This window comes from Cyprinus carpio, chromosome B4 (genome assembly GCF_018340385.1).
Source record: "Cyprinus carpio isolate SPL01 chromosome B4, ASM1834038v1, whole genome shotgun sequence".
In the NCBI taxonomy this organism is placed as follows: domain Eukaryota; kingdom Metazoa; phylum Chordata; class Actinopteri; order Cypriniformes; family Cyprinidae; genus Cyprinus; species Cyprinus carpio.
Window position 1 is genome coordinate 12,846,884 of NC_056600.1, and position 13,166 is coordinate 12,860,049.

Here is a 13,166-nt window from a genome sequence, read left to right on the forward strand (position 1 = left end):
CTGATGGAAAAAAGACCTTGCAGCACAGAAACGATAGGTCAGAGGTTTTCGTTACCTCTGCATGCTCTGGGACGGTAAAATAAACCCTTCGGCTGATCACTGCATGCAACCACAGAGTGAGTGAGAGTCTGTGTGTACATGTTATGACACTCCAGATCAATGCAGATACAGATCTTTCTTATGACTAATGTGAGAAATATTGAGATTATGTGTGGGAACCTTTATTTGAAACAGAAAAAAAACAAGTTTAGATGAGTTGGACATGATAAATTTGTCATTTAAATTCCCCCAAGTCATCAAGTCTCAGCATGCTCTGAAAGGCACTTGTCCCAAACATACTTTAAACAAAACATAAAAAAAGAAAAAAGAACAACATCACAACAAATCAAAACAAACAAACACACAAAACAAGAATAATAAAACAAAATAAAACTTAAAACAAAACACAAAGCAATAGAATGATACAAAACAAAAAGAATGAAACGAAACAAACAAAATCAAAACTAAAACAAAAAAGCACATCACAACAAAACAAAACAAACAAAAACAAACACAAAATAAGAATAATAACTAATAAACTAATAAAACTCCAAACAAAACAAAATAATAGAATGATACAAAACAAAAAGAATGAAACAAAACTCTAAAACAAAAGAAAAAAGGATTAGAAAACAAGCAAAAAACAAATTGAATGATACAAAACAAAAGAATGACCTAAAACATTAAAAACATTCAAATCACTGCTGGAGGTAATAAATCAAAGGCGTGAACTAAAGAGGTAAAAGTGTCAAGTACTGAAGTCTCTTACCATGTTCACAGCATCCTGGTCAAATGGGTTACACTCGATGTTTTCTGGGTAGTGGTCAAGCACTTTGGATTTGAAGGTCCTTTTGAGGGGGCTCTGATCAAAGTTTTCCCCTGCAGAGAGAACATTAATAAGTATTAAGGAGAATAGAGGATTGGAAACATCTTTTAAAATATTCATAAGCTTTAAAATGCAAAAGCTATGGTATGAGTGCTGAATTTTTTTACATGGTCGTAAATAAGAGGTTTGTCATGTGTCTTAGCTACACTGCATTAAACTGATAAAAGTTTCATGGTTTCGCCACTAAACTGCAAGGCCTTTTGAGAGGATTGTACTGTATGGAGATATCCACATAAACAAGCTACATCTGCTTAGTTGTGCTGAACTGTAAGGTGTTTACTTGAATGTATATTTCAACATACAGTCAAATAAATTTTGCACAATACTCTAACACACATTTCACACCTTCTTTTGATAGCTTAATAACTTGTTGAAACAAACATTGCTGTGACATGTTTACCACAACTCTCAGGTACGTTGGACAGAGTAATCCACTTGTATTTACCATGTAAATGTGACCCAGATACGACACCTGTCTCTGAGGGGATAGTGTTGGTCTGAGCAGGATTCCTCACCCTCTAATCTCAACATACATACACCCACATCAGGGTTTATTCACCAATATCAGCAGCATTCATTTTCCCCTTCATTTATCCCAAAATAAGAATGTGATAATTGATTCATGTTGATAAATAAATTTCTATCATGACAAAAAAAATTATATAAAAGATTTTAGCATGGTAATGGTTATGCAGAATAAATGGTCTCAGCAAAATAAATCTACTACCCTGCTGAATTGCTGGTTATTGCTGTTGTTGTAGATAATTGCTGCTGCTTCTGCAAAACAAGTACAGTTACTTGCTATTGCCAATACATATGCTGATATGGTGCTGCAAGTATTAAGACATACTGCTGCTGCACAAATAGCATATAAAATAACCCACAGCAGATCTACACAGGTGGAGCTGGGGAAGGTGGAGGGTTTCAGAGTTTCAAAAGGGTTTTAAAGCACGCTGCGAACTGCTCTAGCAAATGCTAACCACCATTTAAATGTAAAGCATTAAGCTCATTTCCTGCATATGTGACATGAGCCAATCAGCTTGAGCCAAGTTGTTTAACGCTGTGAATATGACCAGTTTGCGTTAACGACCCATCAGCACGCGCCATCTAGAGTTTCATGAAAGAGCTTGGCATAAATAAATGTTGATAATGGTCTCAAATATTGAGAACAGTCTATTATGATATAATAAATGTTACTAATAAAAAAATTTATATATGCACAATATGTTTAGAATATCAAATGCACAATGTTTAGGATGTCAAATTTATTTTAGTGAATCATAAGCAGAAAATTTGATTTATAGTTAGCGGTTTTGCTTTAATATTGAATACTATTTATATTTCATTTTTATACTTTGGTTATTGCTTTCAAGAGTTATTGTTATCATTATCATATGCTCATTCCAGTTAAAGATAACATTGTGTAAAAATGTGGAATATTCAATTAAATTATATGAAAGATTGATTAATTATCAAAACAGTATTAATGGGATTTTCAGACTTTATTTACATATTTGAACCTGTATCTTTCATGTGAGCACCAAGGCTTGAAGTGTGTAGAATGCATGTTTACCACTACACAAGAGTTATATTTGTATTATTAAATATATTAAAAAAACGAAAATGCATCAATAACCACATTTGTTTAGGGTAAATATGAAGGTTCAAATCTTTAAGTTGGCACACAATGACGGCCTAAAAACAACAGGGAGGCACTGTTTCACTTTCTACCATCATGAACGCAACAGTTTCATGAGAAACAGTTGCTTTTCTAGCTCAGTGCATGCTACTGTGCCTCAAACAGGCTGACACATGCAGCCCATGGTGTTCGATGAAAACAGCATAGCTTTGACAGTAAAACACAAGTGGGAACACTGATTGGAAAAGCGCCATGAACGTCACAACAATGCATATTACAGGAACAGACAGTGTGTCATGCAGGATTTGGACCTGATCAGAGTTAAAATGCACAGATTTAAATCAAATGAATGTGAAGCAGACAAGATAGAGCGTGCAGTTAGCATAAAAAAAGATAAAACTAAAAGACAACTAACTGACGATACAGATGTTACAAGTACAATCTTTATGAATTGAAAACAGCACTCAGGTACTCCGAATGAGGCAAGGTAATCAGGATTGAGTCTAATTAACAACCTAGCTCATGTTTTCTCATGTATGAAGATTATTTACAGCACGAGTCTGTGCTGTGGGGTGAACTAGCAGTGATTTGGCAGGAGAGACTGTGTGTCAGCCCTGGGCATTAACTAACAGGAAGGGACAGGGAGGAGGAGAAATCTACTAAAGCCCTTTATAACAGAGAGAGTCTGAGGTCGCAGGCATACACGTGAGAAAGAGAGAGACTGATGCAAACACCCCATGAAGTGATAGCAGGAACAGCAGGAGAACAGCAGAAAAACAAGAGAGGGAGGGAGAAAGACAGGCAGTGTTGCAAGAGATGAGGAACTGATTTAAAATAACAAGCTGAGGCAAATGACCCACATTTAACTATGATGCATACCGCAAACGGAGAGAGAATGAGAGGAAAAGAGGGAGGTAAGGACTGAGTACTAAATGACAACAATGACCCCGGGTACACTTGGTATTCAGTCTTGGTTCATTCTGATATGTAGCAATGTTTAATCAATCCTTGATGATATAATAAAGTCCTGTACATTTTTCCAAACTGAACAGCCCATTTCTTTCAGAAATACATCAAATTACAGAAGCAAAATGGGTTGCAAATGACATTAATGTGTTTTTAATATGTCCAATCAAGTCAAGTGGTAGTCAAAAACACATCCATATTACATTTGTATATATTATAGAAAGGTAAATATTAATCTGTTCTGATGCAGCCTGGATAGCTCAATGATAAATTAAAATGAGGGCCTTTAAATGGTTAGAAACAGCTTCAAAACAAAAATAACTACTCGATCCAGAAAAAGTGCATATATTTAGTTGCACAAAGCTGCAGCAACATTAAAATTGTAGATATTAAATGTATTTATTTTATTAACACATTTGATTAATAAATGTCAAAATAATATTAACCATTCTATACTATTAAAATTCTATAAGCTTTATTCATTCAAATTCAGATGTTAAAATATTCCATTTTATAAGATATTTATTCTAAATGATTGAAAATTAAAATGAAATACTATGATTTATACACTAATTTAACATTGTATAATGTAATAATACATTTAATCAATAAGTATTACAATAATATTAAATAATCTATAAAATTGAAATTCCACTCTTTAAATAATTCAATAAAATACTCATTTTAAAAACTGCAAGTGAATCTAAATCACAATATTAAAATCGATAGCATGAAATGAGGATATTAATTTTGAGATTAGTTTAATATTTGGGAGAAGTGCTTGGTTGTTGGTGATTATTTTCACTTTTTTGTGCTTTATCCATAAAGCAGTAATGCACTCATGCAGTAAGCAACCTATTTAGTCATTATCATAAACCCTCCCCTCAAAGTCTATATACAAGTAGACACAGGGGATACATTTGGAAAGCATGTTAAAACCAGGTTTAAACCACAATCTTTGTTGCCTGACCGCTTGAGATTGGATCATTAAAGGTGGATCTTAATACCAGGTGTAATCAGGGACAAAAGAACGAAGGATGGGAAACAAAAATGGAGAAATTAAGGGAAGCTTAGTGGTGAGGAGGTTAATGATGACATTTACCTGCTGCCACGGCCTCTGGGTCCCTGCCCTGACGATCGGCCTCTAGCCATTGGTACAAAGCTGAGATGGCAAACACAGAAACAGACAAACAAAAAGCAAAAATGTCAAACCAAACACAGAAATGGAGAAGCAAACAAAATGGATGCGTGACTGAATCCAAATTGCAATGGCTTTGCAGACACAGACAGCATGTGTGTTATTTTGCACGCTGAGCAGTGATGGAGGTGAAGTGAGACATGTTTCACAGCCTCTGCTTTGGCGAGCAGCTTGACCGTGGGCCGTAATCTCGGTTGGGATGGAGACATCACGTTGCGCATGACCAGCAAGCCCTCACAGAATATCTTAATGGTGGGTGTTAAAGGAACACGACGAGGTGGTTAAGAAATATCTACATGTGCAACCCACACACATACACACATTAAAATACAGACTTCTATGACTGGCTAGAAAGACATCCTCAGTTTGGCCTCAAATAGTTTGGATCATCAAAATTGTATGTGTGTTCTACCCATTTTTTCCAAAACAAAACAAAACAAAAAACACTCCCTTTTCAAATACACAAAGTGTTATTAACAATAACAAAACAAAAATAAAAACAAAACATGAAAAAAATTTTTTCACTTAATAGAAATAAAAATACAAACAAACTTAAAGTGGGAAAAAGTACACAGACAAAACTACAAAATTTGCTCAAATAAAATAACAATGGTCACAAAATGCTTTTAGTTTCATTTGTAATAAAATAAAAATAAAATAAATTAAATAAAGGGAAAGAACTGAGAATACATTAAGGATGACGTACTACTGTAATTAATATGGTTGAATATATTATCGTGTTTAATACAGTAATGAGAATCTAATGAGAATCTTCACTGAGAATACATGTAATAAACAAACAATTAAAACAAACTAATCAAATAAACTTCAAATATTGTACACAATTTTAAAATGATAATATAAAAATAAAGTTTCTTTTAAAATTGATTTGAGTTGTTTATTTATTTTTACATTCCAGAGAGCCAGACGTGTTGTTCTTGAGATTCACCCACACGGGAAGTGACAGCTGTGTCTGCAGTGTATTTACGGTAACGGTATTTACAGGATGACTCAGCCGGTGTGTCACATACAAACGTCACTGTGGACTGAATGTGAATCAAGCACTCTTTGAACTCACCTAAGATCCTAACTACCTCTGCAAATCAGTTAAATCCAGCACCTGCCATACTCTTCCTCGCTTAATTAACCCATATCACACATTTTCAAAGATGCTGAATGTTAAATGCAAGTCTCCTGCTACCTCTAAGTCCCAGAAAAAGGACTACACCATCTTTTCTGTACCACTGTATTCTTTACAGTCCCTTCAAATACCAAAACACTAATCATTAAGTTTCATTCTAGTGTATAAATATACATATTATAATCAAAATCATCAGGTAGCACTGCAGCATTTTTTCCCATGTGCCCATAAAAGCAGAACTATTTCTGCATTAACACCTGGCAGCAGTGGAAGAGAGTATTGGATTTGTGATACTGAGCTTCAAAGACCAAAATCACTGCCCTCGCTCTGAGCACCATTCATTTTAAAAGTGCTGATGGAAGTCAGAGAAAGAGCAAGGGACGGCACACAATGTCTCCTGCAGAGTCTTTGTCCATCCTCAACAGCATTACGTAACTAAGCTCTAGCTATGTACGTGTGTGTGTTTCAAATGCTGAGCAAGCACATTGTGAGCATGAAACATTGGGGTACTTTTCCTCCTCGCAGGGTTTGGCAGTGAGCACAGCTCGAGTGTCAGACTCATAACACATCTACTAAAGCTGTAATCCACAACAAGTCCCGGCTCGTCAGAACCTCACTGTTTTATCTTACTGCACCATAAGCAAAAAAATCAATTCACTTACATGGTTCGGCACTGAAATTTCACAGAACAAATAGCTTTAATTAGCTTGATAAGAGATACTTTGAAAACAAGTGAAGGGATGGAACAAGTAGCAAAATCTTTCATCTTCAAAAATATTTCATGAGACAGTTCCAATGCTTTATTAAGAAAAGAGCCTTGTAATGTAAGGAACATGGTTAACCTCAATCGTTCAAATATGAACACAAACAACACAAAAAAGCAGACTTTTTCAGGCATGACACAAGGCTGTCAAGATAATGTTTGGACTCCTATCAGTCGGTTGCAGACATTCAGGTCAAAGTTCACAGAGAATGTAACAATCTGTGTTTACATCCACTTTAATAGTTCAATTTCAAAGTCTGACTAAAATCCTATCAGCGGTTTTTTTTTGTGTGTGTGAAATCAGACTAACAGTCCTAGATAATGCGATCTCAGCTGTGCATGCAGATGATTTAGAAACAAGAATGCTACTGTCTTGTATACTAAATTTTAATGCAGAGTGTATGGGATGACGAAACTAATATTTAAAAGTTTAAACTGTATAATTACCATGAAATACTACTGTTTAAAAGTTAAACAAATTAACTACCAAATGAACCTTCATATTTAACAGTATAGATACCTGAAGAAGCATATGAATCACACTGAACTCAAACAGTCACATGGTATTTGATAAATCTTATCTGAGGACACAGGTCACTGATGAGCTGGAACTTAGTCAATGAACAAAGTCAACATGACCAGTTCATGGTCTCATTCAGTCTCACACAAACAAGACCAAGCAGATTCAATGCATAACCTTTTTGACCCGTTTTAGACCCTAGATATGCATATCAACCCATCTAATATTTGCAATGATACCTTTGTGGTTGAGAAACTCAAAGAAACCAGACATTACATATCCAGACCTGCATCCATCTACTTTCTAAAACATTTCTATATTAATAAAAGCTTTTACTTTGAAAGCTGTATGCCATTCAATCCACAGACACAAAAACATACATTTATACGATGAAGGCTTCTGAATGGCCTTACCTCAGTTGTAATCTATTAGGATGAGGGCCACGCAGAGTGGTAAAGATGTTATGCAAGTGGATTTTGCACCCGTGACATAACTCAGCGAGTTATGACAAATATTGCCCATTCGGCACTATGCCACCAGCTTCTGTGCAGAGAGATTTAAACAGCTTTCATCTAGACCAATGATACTTATGACAGATATTCACCCAAAGCAGAAAAACTGCCCCCCAGATGCCTTTAAAAGTGCTTGACTGACATAATCAACCCATATATGCACTATATCGCTGAACGTGTACCTTCAATTTAACACATCTGGACTCCAGTCACTTTTATGAGAACAAGCATCTTAATGATGCATCATACAATCTTTGGACCCACTTTCTTTAAACATATACTAACATTTAAATTAATCAGTCGATACTTACTGTGTACATACTAAGTTTTCAGAGGCAACTTATATAAAGTGGGACTCAAACTCTTAATACAGATTTGTGCACTAAAATCTGGTGTGGAAAATTGACCTGCACAAACCTGGACTTGAAACCCTATTGAACACATCTGGGGTGAATTGACAGCAGGCCATTAGCCAATATTAGTGCATCACTGATGCTCTTGTGTGTTGCTGAACATTTCATTTAATGTCAGCAAAACTGTCATAGCATTAATCCCTCCTTTTGCTGCCATAACAGCTTCCAATCTTCTAGAAAGGCTTTCTATGCTGGAACATGGATGCAGGGATTTGCTACCATTCAGGCACTGATGTTGTGTGATGGGTTCGGGTTTATTTTGGTTTTATTCTACGCCACACCTAGTAAATATTTTTTATGGGCCTTTCTTTGCGTACAGGACAATTGCATTATCAGAAAAAAAAAATACTCAAAATAAAACAACAAAAGTAGAAAACAAAACAAAATCAAAAAAAAATAAAATAAAAAAAAAAAAAATAATCATAACAAAAGCTAATGAAAAAAAAAAAAAAAAAAAAAACAAAAAAAAAAAAAAAAATAAAAAAAAAAAAAAAAAATGAAGGAAAAAAACAAGACCAAATAACAAATAAAATGAAAGAAAAAACTAAAACTAAATTAAATAAAAGCAAAGTAAAAAAGTCAATGCATCTAAAAATGTCCATTTCACCACTAAAAAATACTTGAAACATGTTTTATATATTTCAGTTTTTACACATTTACAGTACAAGTAAACTACAGGTACAAGTTGTGAAAATGTGAATCTCATGTTTGTGATACAGTACTACACAGCATTGAACTTTACTTGAAATTAAGAGGAAGGCAGATTACAATTGTACTGAGTCTCTGAGCAGATTATGCTAACAGGTTTACAGACCCCCTCCCACCATCTCTGATCTTCATTAGCAGTCTAAAAAGCCCTGGGGAGAGTAAAAGCATGACTCTGAACTACTTTACCTTTGTTTCAATATAAAGCAGGGTTAACGGTTGTAGATTAACATTAGAAACTGAAAAAAGTAGGAATATGAAGATTATGAAACATTGGGTCACACTTTATTTTAAGGTCCAATTCTCGATATTAACAAACCATTACGACTTTTGCCTCAAACTCCTAATTTGCTGCTTATTCATAGTTAGTAAGCTAGTTATTAAGTTTAGGTATTGGGTAGGATTAGTGATGTAGAATATGGTCATGCAGATTCAGAATATGTGCTTTATAAGTACTAAATATTTAAGTACAGTCAATATGTTAATAATAGGCATGCTAATAAGCAACTAGTTAATAGTGAGAATTGGTCCCTATACTAAAGTGTTACCAAACATTGAGCTTAAATACCCTAGGGTGCTCAAAGAATGAAAATAGGGACTGAAGAGGAAAGGTTCAGCAACACAGCACTGGCATTTGACCTGTTTTTCTCCAATTCAGGCTTATTCAAGGAAAAAGTCAATGGGAAGCCAGGGAGGTGTTGCGACATTAGCATAGCCATTGTCCCCATGTCCACGCTGGTGCTCACAGACAGATGGTCTAGGAACCAGTGCTCTTTATATCTGTCCACTACTGCCTTGTGTCTCTGCCTGCAGTCACAATAAGAGCTGGCCAGCGTCATTAAGAAACAATGAACGGAGACACGTCATGTGGCCACAATGTAACAATGTACCACTAGACACCCAGGATTTGTAAGTCTCATCTAGGCTGAAGTATTAGAAGCTTTTTTATGAGACATCGATCCTCACCATTTTCAGCAGGTATGTTTGAAGTCTTGTATCATTACAAAATGAAAACAACCCAGTGTGTCACCAAAGCTGACGTTAATGTGGAGAACAAACAAATATCAATATATCAGAAATATATCAGTAATATTGCAGTATTGATGGATATTGGATATAAATTCAACTCAATTAAAAACAAAACAGTAAGTCTTTAGGAAATGTCACAAGGAATGACATTTTCAAACATATAAATTACAATGTTTTGATACTGATTTTAGTTCATTTAGTTACACAATCAGACTTCTATATCAGTACATCATTTAGTATTTTCTTTCAAATTTACACAAAAATCTTAAACTATTTTAAATGCATGCAGAACATACATTACATTAACTGCAACTAGGGATTTCAGAAGTACAAGTAGTTTGGTATTGTGTTCCGCTCTGAATCCGTGTATTTAGTTTTTGTATGATTCACGTTACTGCCATTAACGGCAGACACACTGCTGGGTGGGTAAAATGTACCTCTCAGCATCTAGTTTGCCGAAGTACTTGTTACAAGGGACTTGTTTGGGGACCACTACAAAAGTTAAATGGAGACGATACAGTTTCAAAAAGCACCACTCCAAATCAAGGGGACCAGACACCGGCAATTCACTGTTATTGACCGTTCATGGTGTCAAATCCTCAGTAAATAAAGGTAATTCAAGAGACAAATCCCCTCTTTAGGTAGAGGTGTGAACAATGGAGACAGGCTAGTACATCAAAGATTGAAATATCTTCCTCTGCCAAAGCAGGAAACCCCATTTTATTGATGCATGGCACATCAAGTGAGACACAAGATAAAGAGATAAACACCTGTAGGTGCGGCACATTTTGTAGGGAACTGAAATCATGATAAAAGTGCAGATCACCAGAGCGTAAACATGTATGCATGTGCACAACTGTGATTGAAATTTTGTGTTTCATGTTTTCATTTCCTTTGCTTATTATTGTTCACAATCACAATGCGACAAACACAAAGGGAAAGCAATTTCTTTGACATGTAGCAATCCTCTTTTCGGAGAGTCAAACACAAGAGGCCTATTTATAGTCTTTCTTTTTATTCCACTCAGAGGACATACATGACACCCATAAGCCTAGAATATGTGCCTAGAAAGTGTTTGACAAGCCCTCCAAGAAACTAAAAACATTCAGTTGAACAAGAACTGACTAATGAGAATGGGTCTGAAAAATAAACAGAAACGAAAGATAAACAGAGAAAAAGACATGAAAGATGGCCAGTAGTGCAGCTTGTTTACCCCTAATCACTTGTGGAAGTTATTTTGAGGAAGTTTACAATAAGACATTTGCATTGTGAGATATGAAGTTAAATTGTGAAAAAGTCATAAACAATAAGAAATCAAGTCACACTGTAATATGCTAAGATGCACTGTGAAACAAAGTCACTTAGAGATCTAAAGTTGCAACTACAAGAAATAAAGTCACCATGCACAATTAGGAGAAACAAAGTTGCACTGCAAGATATAATGTAGCATTTACTAGAAATAAAGCCGTCATGTGTGACATAAAGCCACATTGTGAGATACAGTCACAACTACAAGAAAAAGTAATCTTAAAAATTGCAGTTACAAGAGATAAAGTTGCATTGTGAGAAATAAAATTACAATTACAAAAATATAAGTTGAAATTATGAGAAAAAGTCACCAAGCACAATTAGGAGAACCAAAGTTGCATTGCAACATAAGGTCACAACTACAAGAAAAAGAGTCACTTTGTGAGACAAAGACAACTACAAGAAAAAAGTCACCTTGTGAGACAAAGACACAACTACAAGAAAAAAAGTCACCTTGTGAGACAAAGACACAACTACAAGTAAAAAAGTCACCTTGTGAGACAGTCACACTGTGAGACAAAGACACAAAAACAAGAAACAAAGTCCCCTTGCTTGACAAAGTCACACTATGAAACAAGTACAAAAAACAAAGCCACCTTTTTAGACAAATTTGCAATTTGTTTCTTGAATATAAAGGTGCAACTAAAATAAAGTTGCCTTACGAGATAAAAAGTGGCAATTATAAGATAAAAAATAAATAACTAACTTCCCTAGATAAAAAGTTGCAAAATAGAAGTTGAATTTGCAAGATATAAAAGTCGCACTGTGAGATATAAAGTCGCAACTATGAGAAACAACTACTTGCACTGCAAGATAAAGATGCAATACCATTCTTTTACAATTGTGAGGTGGAAACGGTCTACTACAATTTGGCTTCACAGAGGATGACAAGCTGACTCGAAAAATGGCAACTGTAGTAATCAGAGCAGAGCACAACCACATCATTAACAAGCCTCTGCCATCAAGGAAAGGAGGCACGGCAACTAAAAATGACACCAATCGAGGGGCCACAATGCATTTGTGTAATGAAAGATCACTTCAATTAACCTTGACACAGTCAAAACAGCCTCTTAAATAAAAACAAGAAACAGAATGCACACAAACAGTCCAGTGAAAGGGCGACCAGCAGTGATGATTATGCGGAAAAGCCCAGGGAAGGGGGAGATCAGTCGTATGAGTGCAGGGCTCCTCTGGGATTGGACGGCAGCACATTCAGTCATGCAGAAACACGCTGAGGTATCCAGCAGGAAACGTGTGTTTTGAACAATGGAAGCGAGGTAACAGGGCCAAAAATATATCAGGAAAACAATCTCTCGCTCTTTCCATCTTCAAGTGGTTTGAATTACAAATAAGCGTTCTCGTCTTCTCACAGGAGGTGCAACCAAAGCTAACCTTTAGAAACCAGGCCACCAGAGAATACAGGTGCTATGGGGTGGGGCGAGGGGGCTTTTTTTTAAAAAAAACTCGATATTGATCAAACATGAACAGTAGGATAATTTTCAACAAAGGTTATGTTGTACATGGATCTCACATGAAGCATCTCACAATGCTATGCACAGTGTGGGTTCACATGGCTTATCTGAGCAACCCGGGGAGCTGATAAAATCCAAGCCCTGGTGACACTAGACACACACAGTGGTAAATTAATCAAGCTCAAACTGTTTAATCATGATGAACTTTATTTGGGGAACCAGACCAATCTTAAACCAAGGTTTTTTCTTTGTACAAACATTAACCAGATTTTTTGATATTCTTGAGTGTTGCTGCTATGATGTTAAGATGCTGTCGACAAGGATATGTGGTGGCTTGGTTGTTGCTTAATGCTCCAAAGTCTCTAGATGTGTCTCAATTCAGTGCTAAAATGATCACAAATAATTAAGGGAAATAAGATGAAACAAAATAATATATATATTAGATAAAAAACATTAAATGAAAATTGTTTTGCTTACAAAGTTGATGTAAAATATTGAAATATTAAAATATTTTGTGAAATAAACAAAGCTACATATAAATATAGAAAACAAATAAAAAATTAATAAATCACCCC

At 35.4% G+C, this 13,166-nt stretch overlaps 1 protein-coding gene across 6 annotated transcripts in view; it reads right to left on the reverse strand.

Annotated features, from left to right (window-relative positions):
- The window catches only part of dennd5b (DENN/MADD domain containing 5B), a 36,888-nt gene that overhangs the window by 20,740 nt on the left and 2,982 nt on the right, over positions 1 to 13,166 (reverse strand). For 4 of the 6 annotated variants that reach the window (XM_042722005.1, XM_042722004.1, XM_042722008.1 and 1 more), the window contains exons 2-3: positions 4,633 to 4,692; positions 809 to 918 (exon numbers count right to left, since the gene is read on the reverse strand). In XM_042722005.1, the coding sequence (XP_042577939.1) occupies positions 809 to 918; positions 4,633 to 4,692 (170 nt within the window). The remainder of the gene's footprint in view (positions 1 to 808; positions 919 to 4,632; positions 4,693 to 13,166) is intronic. The other 2 variants (XM_042722006.1, XM_042722010.1) reach the window with 1 other exon arrangement.